General features: G+C 44.7%; 1 protein-coding gene across 3 annotated transcripts in view; it reads right to left on the reverse strand.

Moving 5' to 3' along the window:
- Positions 1-992: 992 nt before the first annotated feature.
- SH3KBP1 (SH3 domain containing kinase binding protein 1) overlaps positions 993-27,158 on the reverse strand; it is a 337,148-nt gene continuing 310,982 nt past the window's right edge. For all 3 annotated transcript variants that reach the window (XM_058535538.1, XM_058535540.1, XM_058535539.1), the window contains 5 exons: positions 14,596-14,705; positions 10,337-10,465; positions 5,808-6,079; positions 2,366-2,429; positions 993-1,363 (listed from right to left, as the gene is read on the reverse strand). In XM_058535538.1, coding sequence (XP_058391521.1) covers positions 1,322-1,363; positions 2,366-2,429; positions 5,808-6,079; positions 10,337-10,465; positions 14,596-14,705 — 617 coding nt within the window. In that variant the 3' untranslated portion in view covers positions 993-1,321. The remainder of the gene's footprint in view (positions 1,364-2,365; positions 2,430-5,807; positions 6,080-10,336; positions 10,466-14,595; positions 14,706-27,158) is intronic.

Here is a 27,158-nt window from a genome sequence, read left to right on the forward strand (position 1 = left end):
ACCACCCCCCCCCCCACCCCCAATCCCCAAACAATCTTGCAATACAGTATGCCCCTTATTTTCAGCTAAGGATGAGGAAATAGTTACATGGTCTAAGGCTGAACTGTCCATTTGCTACAAAGATAAAGCAGACAAGCAAACACCAGTTTCCTGGGGACGGAAAAAGCAATTCCATAAATGCAAGAAAGATCCAATGGCTACACTTCAACAAGAGCCTCTCCCCATTGTCTTGGACCTGAGGAAGGGGTTACAAGAGAGCAAGGCAAATGACATTATGTGAGTACAGTTGAAACAAGAACACACACGGATAACCCAGTGCAGGAAATAATACAACTTCCCCCCCTTGTTTTCATTTGCATTTTACTTTTATTTTTGCTTTAATAATGCATATTCTGTTCACACAAAAGGTGCAAAGGACGGGAAGCAGGGGTTTAACTTGGCTGATGAAAAATCAAGCAGGGGTGACATTTCTAGTTTCATGAACAACCTAAAACTAGGAGAACTTAAAAGTTGCAGCTGGTACCACAGAGCACGGCCAACTTCACAGCTGTCTCCTCTTAGGACCTTTGGCTAGGGGAGAGAAACTTTGAAGACAGTGGCCTCTAGTGGACTTTGAGAAGTGGCTAAAAAAAAATTTTTGTTTTTTTGAATCTAGTTAGCTGCATCACAAAAGCTCCAATCAAGAGGGTGGTAAAAAGAAGGCACAGATCATTGCAAATACCAGATTTTCTCTTTCTCTTTTTGTAAATATACCATCATATATAAGCTAAAATTTATCTTAGGGTGGTAGGGTTTGCTGGCAGGGGAAGGGACAGGTTGGACCTAAAATTGCATATGTAATAGAATCCTAGAGGGGACACAAAGCGAGGCAGCTTTCCGCCTGAAGCAAAAGAATGGGACACTTGCCCCGGACTGTGTGTCATACAAACACTGGGGGAATCTGTGACAAAACACGATTAAAAAATCATAAAATTATAAAGCTTGTAAACGAATAATCTGAAATTACATTTTATTAATGGAAAATATCATCAAAATAGTACCACTACGGACTAAACTGCCTGAGTTTTCGTTTCGCATGAGATCTCATAGTAAAAAAGCCTTTAGCACAATTTGCTGTAAGTCACAACCAGTGCCAGACCCAGGAAGAGTCTCCTCTTGGATGGAACTTGTGTTGTGCTATCAAGACTTTTGTGCTAATCTTTCAAACAGGGACATGTTGAGGCAAACCTTTAATCTTTTGGCACAAGGTTATTTTGGCTGGGGCGGAAAATTTGAGTCTTGGACTCAGGATGAATAACGCAACATTTCATTTATCAAGTATTCATTTTGATTGAAGAGCTTTCTTTATGTCATTAACTTCCATCTATAAAAGAAAAACAAGAGCCAAACAAAATCATAATGAATTGGCTGGTTGGTACAAGCTGAAAGATAATCAACCTGGTTGATTGAAAGAAAATAATCCACCTGACAATTTTAAAAGGAAATGGGTAAAATGACATCTGAATGAAGAGTTGATAACCACACCATAAATGACATAAACCTAAAGAACAGGCACACAGACACGATGAACTAGGATATGGTGGATATTTTAATTCTCAGGCTACCAGTATCTAAAATTTGTGAAAAACAGCAATAATTCCAGTTTCCTGGCCAGAGGGCAGAGCAGCCTTCCTGGCACACTGGACCACCCGGCAATGTTGGAAGGCAGCTGTGGTTGGGCCCAAGGCGGTGTCTATTAGCACCTCCAAAGTGATGACAAGCAGTCACCTATGCTTTCTTTAAGCAGTGTGGTCCCCCAGTCACCACCAAGGGCACCAACTAGATGAAAGCTGCAAGTCTACCTTTGGCCATTTGCAACTCCCGCACACTCTCCACCATTTGGTAATGGCTGAGTTGAATTAGAGGCTAGAGGGAGACAGGGCTCTGATGCCCTGGCAGGACTGACATGGCCATCAGGGAGAGGTAAAGAGATGAAGAGCAAGTGCCAAGTGTGGACAGCTGTGGTCCTGGGAGTTCTAATGACCGCATGACAGAAGCCAGCTGGCAGTGGGGTCCCTCTAGCACCATGCCCTCTGCAAGTTACTATAATGAGGCCTCCAGAAACTGGGGGTAACTTTTCACAGAGGAGATGTTTCAGATAAATTCCAAATGACAAACCCAAGTGGGGGCACGTTTACTAATGCCTTCCTTCCCCAAGACTTCCTGGATCCCAGGAGAGGATGTGAAATGAGCCTGTACAATTCTAAGAAAATTGCCACAGGAAGCGCATCTAAATCTGCAGAAGGTAACAATTATTTATTTTCAAAATAAAGCCCTGACTCTGCTCCCACCCCTAACTGAACCTCTCACAGCAGTAGGGACCCACCTGCAACCGAAGCCGGATTTTCTTCTCTTCATCCAACTCCAACAGTAACTGCTTAAACTCTCGTCTGAAAAGCAAATGGCAATGAAATTAAACAAATGCCCAGAATTCCCCAACAAGAGGTAAGAAGTCTCTTACCACTACAAAATCCATCTGATCCTTTTACAAAGAAAATGTGGACAAAACATTATATTTTCTTTGCATTGCTATTGCTTAAAGTTTGTTGCAGATGGCAAGGCTTGCCATTATTTCTGGGCTCCCAAAATATGTAGCCCTCAAATAGTAGTTCTGAAATGACCTTTGAGATCCTTCAGTCCAAGCTTCTCCTAAAGGAGAAGATAGAGAAATTGAGGCCCAAAGAGGTAGCCTGACTTGCCCAATGACGAGGCTCCAGGTGTCCAGGCTCATATTCTGTCATCTTCCCTCCAACCTTTATTACAGCATCACTGGTCTTTAAATGTACTTTCATAATAATTTTCATTGCAGACACATTTACCACTCCATATATATTTCCTTTATTTTTACAGAGTTTTAAATGACTAAAACGTTACTGGTATGTTTTCACAGATTCTCAGAAAATCCTACAAAGAGTAATACTTGAAAACTTGAAGGTAAGATAAGTGACCTTACAATATGGTCATCATGTCATGGAGAAAGCAGACATGAGTTAGAACACACAGTCTGATGCCCTTTCCAGCATTAAATAATGAAGTGGAACAAAACTAATTGTCTTGCAAACTCAGGGCTCTATACTTAGGACACTGCCACCATCCCAACTCTGGTCAAAGCTGTGCTCCATTTTACCTCATCAACCACTCCATTCTACATGTACACGTTTACAAACTAGATTGGAAAATCAAAAAACAAGGACTGCAGAAACAGCACAATAAATGAGGTCCTCACTTCAGATGAGCACCATGATGGTCCCTATACTTGGGCCAGTGTCCGGGCACTGCTGTCACCACATTGGGTTCTCTGACATTAACCGGTTATGATTCATTACTGTCCTTATTCGAGCACACACCATGCACCACTACTACTTAGGGCGTACTACTTAGGGCTTAGGAAAGAAGTAGAAGGTGAGATCCTAAGCAAAGAGCATGACTCCAGTAAGACTATGGTAGGCAAAGCCTCGAGTGGTCCAGGTGGAGGGAGTTAGTTGGGGAAAGCAGTGCAAAGAAAGTCACTAAGTCTTGAACTAGTAAAAAAAGGGCCTAAGTCCTTGAGGAGCAAAGAAGATGAGGGCATGGATGGAGAAGAGCCAAAGCAGAAGCAGGGAGGTGGGAACCAGCACACTTGGGGATGAGGGGAGCGAGCACAGATTTGAGCTGAAGGCTGAAACGAAGGTGACAACAAGACCAAAGGTAGGAGACTGGTGGGGACCCGGTGCCCCTGGGCATGAAGACCAAGCTGAGGAAGGAAGCCTTGGAGAGGGGCCACCATGACATGTTGATTGAAGAAGATGTTGGTTGGGCCGGCCCCGTGGCTTAGCGGTTAGGTGCGCACGCTCCACTGCTGGCGGCCTGGGGTTCGGATCCCGGGTGTGCACTGATGCACCGCTTCTCCGGCCATGCTGAGGCCGCGTCCCACATACAGCAACTAGAAGGATGTGCAACTAGACATACAACTATCTACTGGGGCTTTGGGGGAAAAAATAAATAAATAAATAAAATTATTAAAAAAAGATGTTCGTTGGGGAAGGACAATTCCAGCCAACTATGCCTGGGCTTCACGGGGGGTGGGGGAGGAACACAGGGTGGAGCAGCCCCAAAGCACTGGTGGTTCTTCACTCCGAGGCATGCGCAGGCCATTTCAGATGTGTGGGGAGATTCTAAGCACCTCTCAGAGGGCCCAAAGGGCTGAAGCTCTGGATCTAGGCCAGTCTGATCCAATGATGGTCTTGTTCAGAAGGCTGAGAACCAGTGTTCTGGGATGTACTGGGGCCATGGGGTCACTGTCTAGGCAAGCAACACATGTCACCTGGACATGGATGGGGCCGTTGGGTACCCAAACCTGTAACCTACAGAGCCAGATAGGAGTTGGAGACTTTAAGGCATTAGGGGCAGCCTGACTGGCCCCAGGAGACCCTCTCTAGTTCCATCCTGCTGGTTCTGCATATCTATCTGATGGGTCCCTTCCAGGTAGGGGTAAGTCCAGGGGGCTCCAATTTCATATGATCCTTCCCAGCCTGATTGGAACAGAACCTGAGTAGAGCCACAATGCTCAGTGAGTTCCACAGAACCCTCGTCCTAAAATGCTCTAGGAAAAACAGGGCTCTGTGGTTAAGTACGTTTGGGAAACACTGCACACACTCCTCTCCATCTTCCCGATGGACAGCAAAGGCTCTGAGCAGTGCTTCAGAGAAGAAATTATTCCCAGAAGTATCTGACCACAAAACACTTCAGGACCCTCCAGCCCTGTTGGGGGAGGCAGGTAGTGGGGCTTCTGCCAGCTGCAGACGTCCTCCCGAGGGCATGACTGCAGGTCTCCAGCCCCATCGCCCACCACTGGCCTGGGCACGTCCCCATCTAGAAGGCCAGGCACCAGGGATGTGCTGACTCACCTGGCTGCCCTGGCTGCCATGAACTTGCCCGTGCTGTTCCCTCTGCTGGAGGCATCTGCACTTGGCAATCCTAGGTCATCTTGCAGAATCTTACTCAGGAAACACCTCCTCGAGATGCCTCCCTGCCTCGCCACCGCCCCTGTTCCCTCAAGAAAGAGTGAACTGATCCCTAAACCCACTAAGACTCAGTTTACTCGGATAAGTACCTCTCGACTTCTAATCCTTTCCCCATTTTTGTTACTGCATACGGCATCCTGGGTAATATGTACGTATGGTATTTATTTTGGCTTACAGGTCCTTCTCGCCATCGAAGTGCTCCTTGAGGATTAGAGATGCAGAGAGAGCGTGTGTGTAGGCATGCATGGAGAAAGCACCCTGAGTCTCATGGTGAGAACATCTTGCTGAGTGTAGTCTCAGGTTTAAAGATTCTCTACATCTTTTTCATATATTACAGCTCCTACATGTGAGCCAATTACTTCATGGGGCAGCTAATTAAAGAAAGTGCAATTTTTCTGATGCTAGAGGAAAAACTGCCTGTTGGGCTTATTAAGAAGCAGTACATGTGCATACTGTATTTTATGGGGATTGAAAGATCTTTCTTTTTAGCAGCCTGCTGAGCGTGTCAGTCCTTGTAAGTGACTCCTCCCTGCATGCGCCACGGCCAGCCCCGTGCCCTTCCCGCATTTAGCAGGTCCGGTTTACACATGGAGCTGAGCTAAATGAAGCCTCTCAGGTCCGCACCCACTCCCACCCCTGCTGCCACCATCACCGGGGAGGCTGGCCCACCCTCCAGGCAGGCTGGCCCCCAGGCTTGCAGTACTAGGCCTGGCCCAGTGGAAAGCAACCCAGGAAGCGGTTGAAGAAGGGTCCCCAGACACTCACTTCTGCTGGTCCTTCATGCTCTCGATGATGCTCCTCAGCTCACGGACCTGCGTCCTCAGCTCCTCCAAGGTCGCCTGGCTGCTGACCGCAGGCTCCATCTTTGGTTTTCCTTCAGTGCCGAACAGAGACGGGGAGTTGGCTCTGTGTCCGGCTGTTCCCAAAGAGGACGACATGGGGGAGGGTGCCACCGAGGACAGAGGGGCTGGCCCACCACCACCAGCAGCAGCCATGGTCCCCGGCTTGGGCGGCAGAGATGCTTTGTTGTCGGACACCTGTGCCAAGGGAGGGCAAAGAGGATTCAGGCCAGGGATTCATGTTCGGTAAACCCCTCATCCACATCACTGTCCCCACCTTCCTCCACACACTCCTCACTCATTCCTTCACCCACATGTCCCCAGGGGCCTGCTTGTTGCAGACATCCCCCCTTCCAGTGCCTTCCCCTCTGTGTCTTAAATTCGATCACCTTTCTGGACAGGTAGTTCCCACCTGGTTTAATGTACAAGTCCAGAGGCCCACCTACTTGCTAGGCTCTGCAAACTCTGAAGTGAGTAAAACGTTTTCTTGGCCCTCAAGGAGCTCAGAACCCAGTGAGGTGCAGACAGACAGACCAACCAACACATCACAGATGAGAGAGGAGTCTGCACACAAGGAGGTAAGCACAGAGAGCCACAGGAGTACATAAAAGGGACCAACCATCCTGGAGGGAAAGCATCAGGGAGGAGCTGACAGCCTCATCCTGGAGGAGGAGGACTAGGAGGCAGCCAGGAGCGAGGAAGGGTGGTTGCAGAAAAAAGTTCTAGGAGGAGGGAACACACTAGGCACAGGCATAGACACCAGAGAGTGAAATACATTCGTGGGAAGCAGTCATTCACAGGGCTAGAGCGTCAGAGGGGGCAGGGGAGACGCAGGGTGGGAGAGCTAAGGCTGGGCAGGTAGAAGGGGCTCATGGAAAGGGTTAAAAAGATTGCATGCCAAGCTAATGATCACTCCGGCTGCAGAAGGGCCTAAAGGTTGGCAGGTCTGGAGGTCGAGAGAATTGCTGGGAGACTCTCAGACAATGAAAGCTAGAAATGGTGAGGGTTTGACTTACGCAGTGGCAAAGAGGATAGAGGGAAGACAGCTTCGAGAGATGCAGTGAAGGCAGGCTCATCCAACCCAGAGATGCAGTCCCTGCCTTCATGGAGCAGACACCCCATCACCAGGAGGATGTGGTCCCGGACAGGCTGTAGGGGGTGAGGAGGAAGTACAGATCTAGGGCCATGGGAGGGGATGGAGGAACTAGTAATTGAGGTTGTACCTTTCATGGGAGGATGAACAGGCTGAAGGCCCAGAAAACGCTTTCAGTTTTGGACACATTGAATTTTAGGAGCCTGAGGGATAGCCAAGGGGACATGTCTTGCGGGCAGAGCCAATGACTAAAAGAGTAAGCTGGGCCAGAGAAATCACCAGAGGAAGTGGAAGCCATGCGGGGGGATGACACAGAACTAGAAGAGAAGAGGCCCAATGATGGAACCTGGGTACTTCCCAAACTGAAGAGTTGGGGAGAGAAGGTAGAGCCCTTGGGGACTGGGACAGAGTGGGATAGAGGGGACGAAGCCAGACCAGAAGAGGGGCCTGGGTTATGGAAGTCCCCTAGAGGAGAGTTTCCCAAAGGAAAAAATGGATAGATACATGGGTCAAGGGTGTTGAGAGGAAAAGTGGGGGAGCCCATTTGGTGGCGCAAGGGACTGAAACCTGATCAAGACAGATCAGTGTCTGCGTGGGAGGGGAGAGGTGTGGCCTGCAAGTTTAGAACTCTCTTTCCAGAAGCTTGGCTGAGGAAAGAAGACTGGAGGGAGAGAGACTGTTCACAGAGAAGCCTCATGAGGAGACAGGATCAAGAAAGGTTTTGCTTGCTTTCAAAGGGGAGACCCTGGGCTGGATGATATGCTAAGGGAAAGAGCCAACGGAGGGCCAGGCTGAAGATGGAGGAGACCGGCGGGGGAGGCCTGATGGAGAAGTGTCCTGAGGAGGCCAGGAGAGCACAGAGTGGGACAGTCATGGGTGCGAATGAAGAGGGGCACGTGGCAGGCCTAAGGGAGGGTGAGATCGTAGGCAGGTGGGGAGGAGGGCAAGTAACCGACAGGATGTTGCGAGGTGAGGGAGTGAGTGACGGGGCAGAAGTTGAGGCTGGTGGGGAAGCTGGCAACGCAGCTGGGACTGGCTCCAGCAGCAGGCGCTCAGAGCAGGAGCCAAGAAGGGGCTTGGCTGGCACAGTGAGGAGGCAGAGTCTGGATTCAGGCTGTGCTAGAGGGAGAGACTGGGCAGAGTGAGCCAGAAGCAGATGGGCCATCATTCCCAGCCTCTCTGCTCGCCTTTTCTCTGCCAAGTTACCATTGAGGAAAAGCGCTTTCTGCTGCCAGGGATAGCGATCTGCCATCTCGTGCTTATTGTTAGTAGGAGTTATAGTAAGAGGGAAGAGGGACTGACATGGAGCACTGGTCATATGCCGGACGTCGGCTAGACAATTGGAACGAGGATCAGTTGGCACACACGTTTGACTGAGCAGGAAACTGAGGCTTAGGGACGTGGTTGAGAAATTCCCCAAATCTCACAGCTAATAACTGGCAGAACTGGGATTCACGCCCCTCCCCATTAGCTGGAGCCTCAAGCCCGGTACCCTGACTGTGACTGCCTGAATCTAAAGATTCATGCTCTCCTGTCCTTCTTTTCTTCATTTCTTTCCTATTCCTGGGTTCATACATTTCCCCATTTCCCACCCTGCATCCTTATGTACCTCCCCCAACCCACCAATGTCCTCACACTGACTGACTTCCAGGCACTTCTGGAATCAATGCTTCTTTTAGCATTTCCTACATGACTCGCTCTCCTGGCCCATTTCAGCCAACAAGTACTTTTTTAAGTCCTCACAGAGTACAGGCCACCATATGCCCTCACCAAATTAGTTCAAGTGGAATTTCTAGAAGCAATAAACAACATGAGATGACAATGCGGGGGGAAGTGAAATAAGCTAATGGACTAGAACTATGCAAATCAGAAACGTGAAGAGCCGCTGCCCACCAGTAGATGTCACTGTAGAGACACCCCAGGGATGTCAGAGAGACTGCAACTATAGTTATACCTATGGTCACCGGAAAAAAATGAGTCTAAATCCAATTTCTGCAAATGGAATCCTTTTACAAAGGAAGAATGCTTCAGTTTTGTGAATAATTATAATTGATCTGTTTTATAGGATCATATTTTTGCTTACTGTATCAGATTTTTAAGAAAATCTATACGTGTAAATTCTTAAATCTATAAGAAGGAAAATCCCACATAACCTTTGATTGCTTTGTGTTAATTCCTGCTTCAAGTGCCTTAAAAATGACTGCAGCTTTCTGCTCTTAGGCAGAAAGCAGTTGCTAATGTTTACAGAAAATAATTCCAATTGACTGGGTTCTCTTAGTACAAGAAAACGGAATTTTAAAATATTGGTTCACATTCATAGAAAGAACAGAACTTGTACAGGGTACCCTTTGTAAATCACATGCAGCTGCTAAACATTATCTTCTTTGTTTCTTACCAGCCAATAACTTAAAATAGCTATACCATCCCCTAGGCATGCAATGAAATTAAAATGTTTTTAGGCTATAAATTTATCCTAATAAATGAATCCAAATCAGCTTTTAAGAGACCCCCATTAGTTATTCAGATTCATGAGCTACCAACCATAATTTGTGATACCACCAGTTGTGAACATAAAAGTCAAGATCTGTGGGCAGAGGGCACAGCATTTAATATATTTAACGTATTCTTTCTTGACAACTCTAGGGTTTTTAAATTGTTTTGGTTGTTGTGATGGTGATGGTGATGGTGGTGGTGGCAGTGTGCAAGGGCATTTGTGTATGTGTGGCTGACGGTATGAAGAGGAGATCAAACCATAAGAGAAAACATGAGAAATCAACAACTGAACTTGTATCTCAGGGATCCTGCCCAATTTTGGAGACTTTGTAACATGCCTCAGGGATTTTGATGGCTAAACTAATCACTGTCACTAAAGAATGACAAAAACTTGTGTTGTCTGTTGTAATGGACTGAATGTTTGTGTCCTCCCGAAATTCACATGTGGAAGTCCTAACACCCGCTGTGATGGTATGTGGAGGTGAGGTCTTTGGGAGGTGATTAGGTCATGAGGGTGGAGCCCTCAAGAATGAGATTAGTGCCCTTAAAAAAGGGACCCCAGAGAGCTCTCTCACCCTCTTTCCGCCATGTGAGGATATAATGAAAAGTTGGCAGTCTGCAACCCTGAAGAGAGCCCTCACCAGAACTTGACTATGCTGGCACCCTGATCTCAGACTTCCAGCCCCCAGAAATGTGAGAAATAAATTCCTGTTGTTTATAAGCCACCCAATCTATGGCACTTTGTTATAGCAGCCCAAACTGACTAAGATAACTGTTTGTCCTTGTTTGGTTTAACTCATCGTCAGAGCATACACGAAAAGTTAGGGATCCCGTGCCGTTGGGACACCCTCACATGACTAGTCACTCACTTGGGATATGGTAACAGTCTTTGAAGATTTCTTGGACGCGTCCACTCCTCTGTGTGCAAGCGAAACGTGTTCCTCTTTTTCTTCTTCAGGACTTGGGGAGTCAAAGATATCAGGGCTTGAAAGGGAAGACTGGATAAAGCCAAAAGAAAATGCTTTTGTCAGAATTACGCCTTACCTGACATAGCTTTTGTTAACATAATGCTGTGTGCTTTTCAGAGCACTCAATACTTCTATTTTGTTTGTCTCCTCATTATAACTGTGAAGCAGAAAGTGTACTATTATCTGTGCATTAGAGAGAGTGGCAGAACTAGGACCGAGAAGCAAGGTTTCCTTTACCAGCACTCATTCTATGGGATCTTTCCACTGATGCACATCGGTCATTTCATCTGTGCAAGCATCTGTCATCCATCTTTTCCTGCTCCCTCCATCCCTTGGAGCCTCCCTCCTCTCTCTAAACATTTGCTGCCATATGCCAAGCACTGAGCTTGGTACTGCACTTCATAGCAATGTGCCAGCCACAGTCCCTGCTCTCACGGGGCTGACAGTCCAGTGGGGAAGGACACACAGGTCAAGAGGAGGCTGCCTCTAACCTCCTCCATTCCCTCCTGCTCCTTTTCCTTGAGCCTTTTGCAGGACCGCTAAATCTGCTGTAAACTGAAGTGCCTAAAAGGACTTGTCTGAGAGGAAACTGTTTCCAGGGGCAAGGGATCCCCAGGCCTGTGGTCCAGTGACCAGTGTCTCCACAGCCCCAGAGCACAGCTCTGCCTACCAGCACAGCTAAGTCACATCCAATTTGGTACCTGCTGCTAAACCTCTGCCCTCATTGCTGGAACAATCAACATTCATTTTGGATTCTATCATTGGTGAGGTATATTTACAGAATGGAAGCATCTTTTGGTAAAATATGAGAACACCACTCCTACCCTTTCTGCCTCACTGTGAAGAAGGAAAAGTCAGATGAATGTGAACCAATTCACTGGCATTCACTTGGTCATAAATGATTACTGTGCTAGAATTTTCCTATTTTAGGACAAAACAACTGAAAATAAGAGTTCTCATGGCAAGGAATCTTTATTAATGATGAATCTTCCAGATATATCTTTGGTTGAGCTCATATTCAGCCTCACCTCTATCTCTTCTACCCCTATGATAGGAAAATAGTCCTATTTAGAATCACCACTTGGCATTATTATAGAAAAATCATGTCTACAAATACTGTTTTTTTCTTCTATTTACTCCACTTACTAAGGCAGAAACCTAATACATTTAGGGAATTTTTAAGCAAAGTTTTAAAATAAAGAGGTTTTATTTGTTAATCTTCATTTAATCTGAAAATCCAATTACCTAGAATAACACCCCACCACTAAGCTTTCTTATTAATCTAAGCTTAACTGCTTAACCACCTTGCAATGTCTGTACCCTTTCATTTTGAGATTTTATTCAAAAAGCCAGTTTCCTCCTATATAACCTATGGTTCATGTGCTGCCAATCAAAACTTGCTCTTTGAATCCTATAAACATAAATAGCTTGAACTAGGGTGAGAGGCCCCAGGCTGGGGAGTCATGACTGGTACATTTCCTCAATCATTCCGTCCAATGGCTTTTTAGGAATATGTCCATATCCACTAATCCCATTTTGCTATGAAAAACCTCGGGTGCTAAGTGGAAGAGGAGTAAATATGAATTCAGTGTACAATCCCTATGGGAATGGATGGGAATGAAGGGAAGAGAGTATAGTAAATCCTTTAAAGCACAAATGTATCCTGTTGCTTTAAGTCTGCAAATATAATTGTTCCATATAAAATGCCAAACTTCAAGTCATTGTGCCATAAGCTTCCTGTGGGCAGGGACTGTGTACATCTCGTTCCCAGATATAGCCTTGGTCCCTGGCACAGAGCTGAGCCCACAGAGATAGATGCCTATAAATATTTGGTGGATGAGTGAATGAACAAATGAGTAATCTAAAAGCAAAATGAAGATGAAATGCCTTTACCTGGTCCCCCAAAATACACACAATCTCCCAGACATGGGATGTATGGATCAAGGGTTGGGTGGGGGATGGTAATTTAAATTTCTCTGTATTTAATTCTGGATGCCTTAAGACTCTCTTAAAAAGTTGGGAAAAATTTGGAGGGAAAACAAAAATGATGAAGGATTTATACAGAAGAGTTGGGAGGCAGGATTAAAATTTAAGTATAGAGATACTAAGAAGCAATTAAATGGGTTGTGTGTATATGAGCTATGTTGGGAGGGGTGTGGAGAGGTGAGAGGGAAAAGGGAAAGAAGGCAGTATTGACACAGTACTCTATATAAGAGTGAAAAAGTAAGCCACTTTTTCAAGTCTTTCTCCCAAAAAAATGTCAATAGATAGTTAGGTTTGTTTTATACAAAGAGGAAAATAGGATGACTCAAACCACACTTCCAGACTCAGTATATATGAGAGAAGAGCTCCAACGGAAGTGGCATTCTTTTTCTTCTAAATGATGACCCCTTAGGTGGGATCAGTGATGAGATAAAAGTAAAAAGTGTCCTGGGAAACCTGCAAAAGGTTAATCCCTTGGTGTATCTGGTGAAGGTCATAGGCCTTAGACCTGCATTCCCAGCAAGGACAGGCAATATGATATATAGAGACAGAGATAGAGATAGAGATAGAAACAGAGACAGAGACAGAGAGACTGCTTGTGGAAGGTAAACTTGACAACCTTTGTGGAGGGGAAATTTACAGCCTGTGGCCAAAGCAAAACATGCATTTCTCTTTGACCCACTTTCAGAAAATTTTTACCCAAATAAATCTTGAGCAGCGTCAAGATTTTTCTACAATGACATTTTTTTTATAATTTTATTTATTTACTTATTTTTTCCCCCAAAGCCCCAGTAGATAGTTGTACGTCATAGCTGCACATCCTTCTAGTTGCTGTACGTGGGACACGGCCTCAGCATGGCCGGAGAAGCGGTGCGTCGGGCGCGCCCGGGATCCGAACCCGGGCTGCCAGCAGCGGAGCGCGCACACCTAACCGCTAAGCCACGGGGCCGGCCCTCTAATTCACTTCAGTGTTTATAATGAAGAACTGGAAACAACATATACGTCCAATAAGAGCACACTGGCTAGGGCCGGCCCGGTGGCTTAGCGGTTAAGTGCGCGCGCTCCGCTGCTGGCGGCCCGGGTTCGCACCGACGCATGGCCTCTCCGGCCATGCTGAGGCCGCTTCCCACATATAGCAATTAGAAGGATGTGCAACTATGACGTACAACTATCTACTGGGGCTTCGGGGGGAAAATAAATAAATAAATAAAATCTTAAAAAAAAAAAAAAGAGCACACTGGCTAAACTCTCACATTCATGGGTTAGAACACTAGGCAGCCATTAATGTGACGTTATGGAAGAATGTGTAATGACTGGGGAGAAAGGCGCACAAGGGGGTAAAAAGCAAGTTCCAAAACAATGTGTACTATGTGATCCCATTTTTGAAGAAATAATTTTATATATACAAATAGAATTTTAAATAAGAGCTAAGGATATACAGCAAGAGGTTAACAGTTCTCAGCTCTGGGGAGCAGGATTACAGGTAATTTACTTTCTTCTTTATGCATTTTGTTATTCAAATTGGGTACAAAAGGTGTGTTTCCACTAAGGTGGTTGGATGAGGGAATGGTTTCCAATTCAGAAAGGTTTCCAATAAGAAAAGAAGTTATTCAAAATGACCCAAACCACAAACTTCTATGGGTTATCTGGAATGTTCTGACTGATCTCTCCTACATCACTAGGTGCCTTCTATGTTTATAAACAATCTCCTAAAGGTCTGCATTGGGTTCCATGAAGGGGTGCCGATGATGGGCTTTGGAAGAAAAAGGCTCGGACATGCCAAGTGCTGTATAATGGCAGATCTTTCTTGAGTAAAGTTTTGTTTTGTTTATAGACCAAACCAGCCTCGGTCTCCTTTGCCCCCATAAAACATGACATTTTTTTCTTACCAATTTCATTTCAGGTTCAAACAAGAATCAGTCTGGAAGGAGACAGAAGGAAGGTGGGAACAGGGAGTGCCCACCTCGCTGGCAGTTACACAAAGAACAAATAGAAAGAAATACTGCTTGATTCCAGAAGACTCTCAAATCACTTTTGGTCAGCAGTGTATCTTATGACCTTCCTCTCCTGGCTTGTCTTCAAATCAGCCATTTGCAAAAGAATCCTTAGCTAGGGTCTCTAATCTTTCCTGCTTTTAGCTGTAGAGAAGTAAGGAGACACCATGAGGAGACACTTACGGATGTGAGGGACTGGGATGGAGGCCGCCTCCCCGTGGCTTTTGGTCTGCTTGTGGTTGGGTGACTGAGTTTCTCAGTAGATGATACCACGGAGTCAAAACCTTCTAGGTCTAAAATAAAACAGATTTTTAAGAGCAAAAATGGGAGTGAGGAAAAGTTCTTATAACATGCCACCAGCACCTCTTTTCCTTAATAATCATCCTTTACATCTGGATTATACTTCATCATTTACGAAGGCTGTTTACATCCTTGGTCATCCAATAAACATGGTTCAGACAAATGAATGAATAATCATTTCCTCCTTAGTTTAACAAGCTAACATGGAAGAGAGAGAAACATGATTTTTCTTTCCCCCTTCCACAGCTATATTCATAAATATTTAAAGGTACAGAAAGAGGAGTAAAGGAGGAATCTTCTTTCTTCCACAAAGTCTGTTTTGGTAGATAAAACATTCTTGTAGTCTCATCACAAAAAGCAGTTATGACAAGGTACAACATCCACAGGCAAGTGAATGCTGGTCGTTGATGCCTAAAGACAAGAGAGGGCAGGCTCTCCCTCTGGTTGTACTGCAATCCTCTAGCCATCAGCTTTCACCCTAATGTTAGACTATAAACTCCCTAGAGATGGAGAGCAAGTTCCAGATAACTCACAGAGCCTGGCACCATTCTGGTTCCAGAGACATCACTCAGTGGAGACATTATCTTCTTCAGTCATCAGTCTGCTCATCCATTTGCTCCACTTTGATTGAGCAACTACTCCATACCACACATGGAGCTAGATATTGAGGCTACACCAGTGAGCAAGGAAGAAACAAGCCTGCCCTCGGAGAGCATACATCTCTGTGAATGACATCTCAGATGAACATAGAATCATTCAGTCAGATCGTCACTGCACCTGGCATATGACCAGGAGAAGGCCTCTGCCTTCACTTTGCCACCCTCTTCAACAAATGATCAGGCCCAGGGGTTACCTGGTTCTACAGAGTTCTGGGGATTCACAAAGCAAGTGTAGATATGTATGTGATGTGCAAAGGAATGGCTGGCAGAAAGGGGCCGACCCTGAGACCCATTATTGCTTGTGACTGGGGCAACGCCATCTCTTCCTGACAAGTAGGCCATGTTTCACACACCATGCCAGGCACTGCCTTCCCAAACTGTTCCCCATTCTCCCTTCTAACAGATCCCCACTTTCGTTTCAGGACAATGCGCCCGGCCCCTTGGCTGAACCATGTGTGGTCTAAGCCAACGATGGCAATCCTGCTCCTCTTTGCCTATGATTGGTCTAGAGGTGGCTGTATAGCCCATTTTGGGTCACCGAGAAATAAAGGGAAGTCTACTGAGAGCCTCTGGAAAAGAGATTTTCCTCTCTGGCTAGAGAGAGGCAAGTGAGGAGAAGGCCATTTGTGTTGCTGCCCCCTCTTCCTTCCTGCTTCGGATGCTGTTGGGCAAGGATAGCATGCCTGGAGCTGTGGTAGCCACCTTATGACCATAAGGAAGGCATGGCCAATGCTCTTGGTGATCTTGAGGATAGCAGAGCAGAAAAACAGAGAGAGCTTGGGTGACTGACAATCCTGAGGAACCACTCACCAACCCTAGAATGACCTAGTGCCCAGACTTCTCACCGTTGAAATGAATAACCCCCTATTATTTCAGCTAATGTTAATCAGATAGTCTTTATTTGCAGCTGAAACTACAATATGCTGGCTCAGGACAGAAAAGATAAAAATTATGTGTTTTTTTCCCCTCCTTATTTTGGGGAGAGCTCTTTTGTTGATGGTTATAATAAGTGGTCTATTAATGAACAGGCAGGTGCTGTCTGCACACTACTTCCTTCAGTGGAATATGCAAAACCAAGCACAAGTCACTGGTCAGGACAAACTGTTACATGACACCTGGGATTATATTAAGTGACTTTTATTCGAGCGCCTGGTGAATGAATAATTACTCAATGAATTCATCATATCAAGGCAAAGCAAGTATAACCAAAGGTTAACTATCTGTAGAGACAGCACAAAGAAAAATGTCAGTAGTTCTGTGAGGCCAAGGGGGAGCCAATCAGCACCCAGCACCAGAGCAAGGCTCCTAAAAGGCCCCACCTCACCAGCCCTAGGGCTCAGGGATGGGCCAAGATCTCCACTGCTAGGTGGGCCTCTCCACTGCCGGCTCGCTGGTCTGACCCTCTCAGGGGCCTTTACGTTTAAGACAATCTTATTTTCCTAAAAGGTCCCCCTTCAGATCCTATCCCAGGACTCGCCCCTACCAACTCCATGTTGTCTGAAATTGAAATTCCCCATTACACACTTGGATTGACGCCAAAAAGCCATCATATGACATTAATAGCCCAATTAATTTTTTAAATCACTTTTTCTCTGATTACAAACATATTACATGTGCAATGTATAATTTTTTTAAAAAAAATATAAAACTGTAACAACAAAAGAAAGTCAACTATAATCTTACCACACCGAGATAACCACTATTAGTATTTTGGTATATTTCCCTCCAGGCTTTTCTCTATAAAGACAGCCTAGTTCACACTATATCTAGTATTGTGTTCTAGTCATTACACTTAACATTATATTCCATGACTCTAAAAATTCTTCATAAATATTTTGATTGTTGTATAATCTTCTATTGCATTGCAATTCATGATTTATTGAATCAATCTCCTATCGTTAGTTTCCAAATCATTCCTCCCCTCTGATGTTTTTATTATGATAAAGCGCTGCACAAATATCCCTGCATGCACTCTACATACGAGTTTAGCAGGTTCTCCATATGGCTCCCCAACAGGGAGAAGGGGATAAGGTCCAGGACAGGGAGTCTGCTGGGGTGCTGGTTGTGGAGAACAGCAGGCACAATGGGGGCAGAGGAAGCCTGGTGGAGATGAGAAAGGACACAAAACTGAGTAGCAGATGCTGAGCAGGCAGCCAGGGGAGGTGAAGAGAGCCAATAAAGGTTCCAGCAAACAAGCCGCTGCTGAGGGCCTTGGCTGGGCCAGAGAGGGACCACCTAGCACATGGCTCTGTCCGGGAAATGAAATAAGCCCTGGAGGCAAATCCTGAGCAGGGTGAAGCTGATTGAAGAACAATGAAAAGCACTCATATGTGGAAGATGAACAAACGCATGGACAAAGAAAACAGATTAGTGGTTACCTGAGGGGAAGGGGGTTGGGAGGTGGGCATAAGGGATAAAGGGGCACATATACATGGTGACTGACAAATAATAACGTACAACTGAAATTTCACAATGTTATAAACTATTACAACCTCAATAAAATAAAAGGAAAGCAAATGCTTTGCAAAATTAAAAAAAAAAAAGAACAATGAAAAGCTAATTGACTCTGGTTCTCTACCTTGGCTGCACAGTGGAACCACCTGGACCATTAAAAAAAACACTCAGAGCCAGCCCCGATGGCCTAGTGGTAAAAGTTTGGTGCGCTTCACTTCGGTGGCCCAGGTTCAGTCCCCAGGAGCAGAACCACACCACTCATCTGTCAGTAGCCATGCTGTGGTGCCGGCTCACATAGAAGAACTAGAAGGACCTACAACCAGAATATACAACTATGTACTGGGGCTTTGGGGAGGAAAAATAAATAAATAAATAAAAAATAAAGGAAGGAGACCAGTAGGTGGCTGAGCCTGGTCTTGAGCTCAAGTCTGTCTGACTACAAATCCCGTGCTCTTATCGCCTTTAATTGTTCACCTGTCTCTCCTACTAGATGTGACTTCCTTGTGACAGGAGGGTTTATGTCTTGTTTTTCTCTCCATTCCCAACCCTTAACCCTATCACAATGCTTGACATATAATAAATGCTCAATAAATGCTTTTCCTTCTTAAAAAATAAATAAATAAATAAATAAAGGAAGGAGGCAAATTTGCAGAAGATGGTTGCCTTGAAAAATATATATATTTCTTTGTTTAAAAAAAAGACTCATGCCTGGATCCTACCCTGGAGATTGACTGAATTCGTCAGGGGTGCAGCCTGGGCATGGGTGGGTTTTTAATCTCCCCAGGTGATATCAGTATGCAGCCAAGTAGAGAAGCACTGCTCTAGCAGAGGCTGGGGGCTGAGGGGAGGGAGGGATAAGTAAGGACTTGATCAAGCAGAGGAGAGGAGAGGGTGCTGGAGGAAGGGCCACCAGGTAAGTGGTGGGGTGTTCCAGGGCCCACTGAGTAGACTGCCCAGGCAAGTTGTCAGGAGTAAGGCTCATCAGCAGGTTGGGTCCTCCAATGCCAGGCTGGGCAGTGCTGACCTGGTGTGTGGGGCAACAGACATGCCAGACCAGTTGATCAAAGTGGCGACCAAAGGCTTGGGTGATTGGTGACAGGTCAGAGACACTGCAGCTGGAGTGCACTGCACCAAGCCTGCGAGGTGACCCAGCATACAGAGTGGGGTGGGAGAGGGACGTGAGGAGTGAGGGGAGCAAACAGGATGGCCTCAGGCCCCCCTTGGGATGGACTTGGCACGTCCACTGATATGCAGGGACAGACAAGCTCACACCCAGGAAATGTCTGCCAGAATCCAGGGAGGACTCCATCTTTGCTCCCCACCCACCCTCCTGGGCCCACTGAAATAGTTACGTCCACCTGGGAGATGAGGGTTTAACAACATGTGAGATGGCAGTCTGTAATAAATCATACTTTCAAAACGACTCAGAGGTGGGGTGTCTGTCTCCCGCACTTAGACTGTAAGCCCCAGGAGGGCAGGACTCATCTTTGTACTCTCAATGTCTAGCACATTCCCAGGGAGAACGTGCTTAGTATTCTGTAAATGAAGGAACAAGCAAACAAATGAACAAGCCAACGAATGAACACACTATCTCAAGATAAAACTCTGCTTCTCAGAGTGTAGCTTACAGAGGTGGCTGCTAGTGGGACGTGAGGTGGCAGCTTCAGGGTGGAAGGCAGCATTCTGTGGAACAGCTGCAGAGAAAGCTTGGCTGGCCCATTTTGTTTTACTGGCTGAGGTCTGTACTAAAAAGACCCGCACACGTTGAAGCCTGGCCACACTTAGCCAGCGTCTCCATGACAGATGGCCGAGAAGACTGCCTCGTCTGTCACTCAAGAGTAAGAGGAGGCCCAGAGTCCTGCAGGGGAAGCTGCTCTTAACTTCTTCATGCATACTCAGCTACGTTTACCATTCTACAGTTTGAGCTTGTAAAAAGCACTTTTTGGAAACAACAACAAAACCAAACTGCCAGAAAGAAAAAGACACACCAAGTATGAGGTTGCTTTGCAGACCCCAAACTGCAAAGCACTTCTGCTTTGACAGTGAAGGGGAAAACTCTTCAGTACTGTAACATAAATTTTCAGTGGCACAGAGCATGCTCTCATGACTGTGGCCATGGTAGCTGAGATTAAGGCAGAATTTCCATGACTAACCCATTGTGGTGCAAAGAAAATGTCCCAATTTTCATGGTGGTTTTGAAATGAATCAGTCTGAAACTTGATATGAGCTTTCTCAGCCTGGCTGGGAATTTTTCCTCTTAATAAAAAATGGTTTTAATGCCCATAAGCCAATCCAAAACTATTGAACTGGCAAACGTTGGGTATTTTTTAAAAGTTAGTTTCGTAAGGATGAGAGGCTCTTGGCTTCCGTGATACTTGGAAGACGAACCCTCTGCAGACATACGGGGATAATTCACGTTGGACATGGAGTCGGCTTGGAAAGGCCTCTGACTCTTCATGGCACATGGAGCTGCCCATTTTCCATGAATTTCAGTCACACCCTATTTAGTTCAATTAGAAAATGTGGGCTCATTTTCCATGGATGGGAGGACTAGTACCAGTGACCACAGGTGACCTAAAGCACATCCATTGAAAACACAGGGAAGAAATAGTTAAAAGTCTGAGACAAGCCAGCTGTCACCAAAGGAACTGTTTGTGAGCTCTTAAATGGCTCTGTTTATTCATTCATTGTAGCTCAATTCTCTGGACTCCAGAAAGAGCCCTAGAATGAAAGTTTCCTTCAGTTGAAGCCTGGCAACGTCACTACCTCCCAGTGTCTCTGGAAGCCATCCCTGCCCCTCCATGCCCCTTGTCAAGGATCATTAAGGCTGCCGGAACTTCTTGCCTGGAACCACTGTAATCGATTTCTCACTCCAGGCCCCGTACCACTCCGCAGGCTGGCACCAGAGAGAGATGTGTAAAGTTCGGATCTGAGTATGTCCCTTCACTGCTTGAAGTCCTTCCCAAGTTCCCATGAAGTGCTGGTCCCATAGCAGGGCCAAGGCCCTCATGGTATGGCCGGTGCCCACCTCTGTCTCTGTCCCTCAGGTGACTTCCTCCCCTCCCCTGTCCTCCTTTCCCCAGGGGATGTCAAGGCTTGGCTCAACAACTGGGACCTCTTCTAAGAAGCCAGACTACACCCTGAAGGCTGGCTTGGGTGCTTCTCTAATCATTCATCACTCCAATCTCAGTATTTAGCATCCTGATCTGACATTCCTTGTTGACTTATCTGTCTCCTCCATGAGCCAGGGAAGAAGTTGTGGCTGTTATCTCTGTCTTTCCCGGACCTAACATCATTCCTGGCTTGTGGTGAGTGTTCAATAAATGATTACTGGGTAAATAAATTAAAGGTCAAATCATGCAGGCAGAATTTTGTTTTCATTCACCATTGATGGAGCTGTGGGATTTGGGAACAGAGATCTAGAAGCAAGGCTAAATCTTAAAAGAAAGAAAGAAAGAAAGAAACACTCCCCTCCTTTTTATTTTTTTGCTGAGGAAAATTGTCCCTGAGCTAACATCTGTGCCAATCTTCCTCAATTTTGTATGTGGGATGCCACCACAGCATGGCTTAATGAGCAGTGCGTAGGTCCATGCCCAGGATCCCAACCCGCGAACTCTGGGCTGCCGAAGCAGAGCGTGCAAACTTAACCACTATGCCACCGGACCGCCCCCCTCTTTTTAAGATTTAAGATGAGAAAACCCTAAACCCACAGAGTCACAGGTACCTTCTCTGCAATGAAGAATCATCTCAAGGCAGTCTGGACAGGAGGAAATCTCTCCCCACACGTAAATCATTTGACTAGTGTGGAACATTTGTGCAGACTACAAAGATGGGCTCATTATTAGGGGTCAAATGAACAGCTGTGTTAGCTGAGTTACCAACCAAAAAAATTTTGATTTGAGCAATGATTAATTTCTGCAGGAAAATAAGCCCTCCAAAATGTGTAAGGATATAGCAGAGCAGCCATTGTGTTTTCATTTATAATCCAGGTGTGACATTTGCAAGACACAAGCTGCTGAAAGTAGACAAGTCTGAGCTACTGTTCAGCCATCCTCCTTCTCCATGCTTCACACACACACACACGCACGCACGCACGCACGCACGCACGCACGCTCATCTAACCCTCACAAAAACCCATGCCCTATAGGCACTACTCTATTCCATAAAGGGGAGAGGGAGGGTCAGAGGTTAGAAAGCTTGCTCAAGGTCACAACCAGAAAGTGACAGGGCCCACATTCAGATTCACGTCTGTGGAATTCTTTCCACTACAGAGCACTGGCCACACAGCAGGAACACTTGACCTTCTCATTCAACCGAAGGTGAATTCTGCGACTTGTTTCCACATCAAGAACAAGAAGAGATATTAGGAAAAGCAATTTTCTTTTGTGAAGAAACTGCTTTTGTTCTATTTTATTCAAATGTGTTTTTAAATAGACAGAAAAAGGGGCTGGCTTCTTTAAGGAAATCTCTGGCAAGAAATGTAAGGAGTTAGGCAAGTTGAGTGAGGATGTTTGGCTATTCAATGCAAAGTAACTTTTACATGGAAACTTGTAGCTCAAGAATAAGAGATGGAGATAAAGATTTACTTTCTCGCTCGCTTAATCAAACATTTATTAAGTATCTATTGCGTGCCCAGCATAGTGATAGTTTTGAGAATGAAAGTACAATCACTCTATATTAGCGCAATCCATTAAAACCTGCTGTGATAATGGAAACCTGCTATATCTGTACTATCCAACATGGTATCCACTAGCTCTATGTGGCTACTAAGCTCATGGACTATGGCTAAGTGCAATTATTTAAATTAAATTAAATTCAAATAGTCAAATGGGGCTATTGGCAACAAAGATCTCTATCATGACCCTACATCATGGTATTTCTTCTCATTTATGCTCAGTCCATTCATTCAATGCATACTTACTGAGCAGGCACTATGAGCCAGTCTCTGGGCTGGGCATGGGGCTAGGCACACAGGGGTGGACAAAACAGCCACAGTCCCTGCCCCACAGAGCTTCGAGCCCACTGAGAAAGACAAACTTCTATATATATAATTACAAAGTCTGCTAGCTACTAGGAAAGAAAGGTAAAAGATGAAATTAGCAATGATAGCATGGGGACCTAATTTAGATCAGGGGAAGGGATCAGGAAAGGGGGGGACATCTTACTAAAGTCTAGCACTGAGGAGAGGTCAAGCGCTTCACCTGGATCACTAACAAGTACTGATAAGTGGGAAAAAGCAACTTTTCACACATTTGCATTCCTTTCTTTCTTTTTCTTTTTCTTTTTTTTTTTTTTGGTGAGGAAGAGTAGCCCTGAGCTAACATCTGTTGCCAATCCTCCTCTTTTTGCTGAGGAAGATTGGCCCTGGACTAACATCCATGCCCATCTTCCTCTACTGTATATGTGGGACGCCTGCCATAGCATGGCCTGATAAGCGGTACATAGGGCTGCACCCGGGATCCGAACCCGAGAACCCTGGGCTGCCGAAGCAGAGCGTGCAAACTTAACCACTACGTCACTGGGCCGGCCCCACTGCAGGCCCAAATTTGCTATGCAATATGATTTAATTGGGGCCGGCCTGGTGGTATAGCGGCTAATTAAGTGTGTGCACTCTGCTTCGGCGGCCCGGGGTTCGCGGGTTCGGATCCCAGGCGTGCACCGATGCACCGCTTGTCAGGCCATGCTGTGGTGGCGTCCCATATAAAGTAGAGGAAGATGGGCATGGATGTTAGCCCAGGGCCAATCTTCCTCAGCAAAAAAGAGGATTGGCATAGGATGTTAGCTCAGGGCTAATCCTCACACACAAAATAATGATTTAATAAATAAATAATGTAGTTCTTTATTGGAAATAGTAGTTATGCTATTATTTACAGGAATATACATTGGCACAACCTTTTTTATAATGTCATTTGGCAAAACCTATCACAAAATGTCAACGTGTACACCTTCAGATAGTCCACTTCTAGAAATTAACCCACAGAAATGTTTATCTAAGTGTAGTATGATATATTTATGAGGCCAGTGGTCTTCAGACTGTTTTGCCAGTATACCTCCTGAAATGACTTTGAAAACTCATGTACCCCCTCACACATCTTAAGTTGACATCTAAAATTTTACATAAGTTTTAGTCACAAAGGATAAAATTTCTGCTATATTCTAAATATTGATATTTTAAAATACAACTATTATATTGCTCTCAAATATATTCAATATCTATTTGAATACCACAGCAATTTAACAACCACTATTATCCATTTAAAAAAATCATGAATAAGCTTTTCTTTAATGGTTGGAAATTTTGCATCATTCCTTTCCCTCCCTGAATTCATATTTCCATCATATTTCCACTGCTGAATTTTGTCCTAATGTAGTATATTTTTGTGCTTTTCTTAATTTTGTCCCTTGTTAATTATCTTTTTATGCTACAAAAATGTATATAAATTGAAAAGTTATGATTTTTTTTATTTCCTGAAATCATAAGGCTTTAAGTGTAAAATTACTTTTCTTCTGGATTCAGTTATCATTACAATTATTAGTAGTACACAAATGATCAAAACACGTATACACACATACCACACATTTTGATAAATAACTTGTAAGCATAAAAAAGTAGAATTTTACTGGGCTTTTCCCTCAAATACTTCATGCATATATGGATGATTATTACTTAGCACCAGAATGACATGGTTTGGTATCAATTCTATTCCTATTTTTCATTTTATAGATGTAAGTGCCAAGAAACTATGTTCACATAAATAGAACTATGTAGGAATGGAAAGAATTTTGTTATCACAATGTCACTCAATTCTTTGAACTCCTTCCGAGTTATATACCAAAAACCAGAGAGTGGTGTAGTATCACCAAGAACTATTTCTAGGGGCCAGCCCAGTGGTGTAGTGGTTAAGTTTGCGCACTCCGCTTTGGCGGCCTGGGGTTCACAGGTTTGGATCCTGGGCACGGACCTACTCACCGCTCATGCTGAGGTGGCGTCCCACACAGAGCAACTAGAAGGATGTACAACTATGACACGCAACTATCTACTGGGACTTTGGGGAGAAAAAAGGAAAAAAGGAGGAAGATTGGCAACAGATGTTAGCTCAGGGCCAATCTTCCTCAAAAAAAAAACACTTAAAAAAGAACTATTTCTAACAATCTATCAACAAACAACTCAGTGGGTACCTCCTTCAATTTGGTTGGAAGCAAACAATTAGAAACCAACTGACTTGTAAATAGATTTTTTGTCTAGTCAATAGAGTCACTCAATTTCTCAACTCCAACACCAATCTTAGAATTGTCACTTAGTTTGCACAAGGGGTTTTTACATCCCTAGAGCGGGCAAGAGATTGGCCATGCTGTGTAAGGTGGGAGAGGGTGATTGGAAAAGGAGAAGCAGCAAAACAGCAGGGCTCTCAGGACATGAGTTTGAAGAAAGAGCACATAAGAAGATGACAACATACTGTTCGTGGCCTGGGAAGTCTCCATGGCCCCCCAAAGTACAGGTAGGCCTGTTTGCAGATCGCTGTCCTAGGCTGCTCTTTGCAGCATTGCTCCTAGAGAACTGGGTATAGCAGAATCATACAATGGAATGTTATGTAGCCTTTAAAAGTATAAGGTTGATCTACGTGACTTATATGGAAAGATGTCAAACATACAGTCTTTAGTACAAAAAACAACTGTGAACCAGAATGGTATATATAACATGATCACATTAAAAAAAAATCCATCCAATTATAGAAAGCCTTCTCAAAGTGTGTACAACAACTTAACAGTGATTATCTCAAGGAGAGGCAGAGATATTAGGGGACTGGCACTTTCTAACTTCCTGTGTTCTTTCATTTTTCTAAAAGTAAGCACCTATTCCCTTTGTAATTGGGGGGTGGGGAGAAGCTCTTGAAAATAAAAATAGAACTGAGTAAATCATGTATGAAATGATTTCAGATGCAGCTATCAAAATATTAGTTGGCTGATTTATTTTATGTGCCCAAGAACTTTCCTAATTTTCAATAACAGCAGTCATGTTAAGAGTGCAGGCTGATGCCTGGTGCTTCTCTCTATCTGAACTGTAGCCACGCCAACTACCAGTCAGAGGGTGCCTGTTTTATGCAAGCCCTGTCACATCATTATGTCTCAACCCTCTAAGGTAGGTGGGTGTTACTAACCCTGCCATGTAGAATAAAAAAGTAGATCTTAGCGTCATTCAACCTGGAACTTGCAGAGCTAGGATTCAAGTCCAAGTGTGCCTATCTGAGAACCCATGGTTTATCTAACATACCATACACTTTCCTCGGTGACTCTGTGAGATTATCTTGCCTCTATATAAGAGTTTGCCCTACAAACTCATACTTATTTAAGACGGCAAACATCCTACCCTTTTACATTTCTGTTTAAGAATTTGAGTGAGGGGCCGGCCTCATGGCTTAGCGGTTAAGCGCGCGCGCTCCGCTACTGGCGGCCCAGGTTTGGATCTCGGGCGCGCACCAACGCACCGCTTGTCAGGCTACACTGAGGCAGCGTCCCACATACAGCAACTAGAAGGATGTGCAACTATGACATACAACTATCTACTGGGGCTTTGGGGAGAAAAAAGGAAAAAAAAAGAGGAGGATTAGCAATAGATATTAGCTCAGGGCCACTCTTCCTCAGCAAAAAGAGGAGGATTAGCATGGATGTTAGCTCAGGGCTGATCTTTCTCACAAAAAAAAAAAAAAAAAAAAAGAATTTGAGTGAAAAAAATTATGTTTCTAAAAAGGTAAATGAATAATCTTAAACACTTTATAAAAAGTTCTGCCATAACTATTATGCCCCTAAATTGTTAATTACTTAAACTTCCACATGGCAGGTTAATCTTTTATAAGCAAAAATCTTTAGGCCAAAAGAAAACCCTAGACTGGACATTAGAAACGGCCAATTATCAACTCTAGGTTAAAGGAACTAACAGAACTAAGGAAAGTGAAATAAAGAGACAAATGAAAGAATAAGATATTTAATATTAAAGAGGAGTCAGAGGTTACCAAAAGAGAAGTTTTCTCAATGTCCAGAAAACTCAGCTAAAAGAAAAAGAGTCAGAGAAACAAGACTGCAAGGCTGAGCTGGGACCCTTTGATCATTTTATCCAAGCCCTTGGCTTAAAGATGAAAAGCCAAAATTGAAAGAGGTGCAATGCTGTGCCTGACGGTCTGCTTCATCGGGATGTGCAACCAGGCAGAGGGCACGTTTCCTTCTAGGGAGCAAAACGAACAGGGCATTTCAGCTTATTCAACAGCACTTTACTAGAGAAAAGAGGAGCAGTCTGACACTCCTAACAGAAAATTTTAATATGCATGTGAAACAATA

Source organism: Diceros bicornis, chromosome X, assembly GCF_020826845.1.
Source record: "Diceros bicornis minor isolate mBicDic1 chromosome X, mDicBic1.mat.cur, whole genome shotgun sequence".
NCBI classification, from domain to species: Eukaryota; Metazoa; Chordata; class Mammalia; order Perissodactyla; family Rhinocerotidae; genus Diceros; species Diceros bicornis.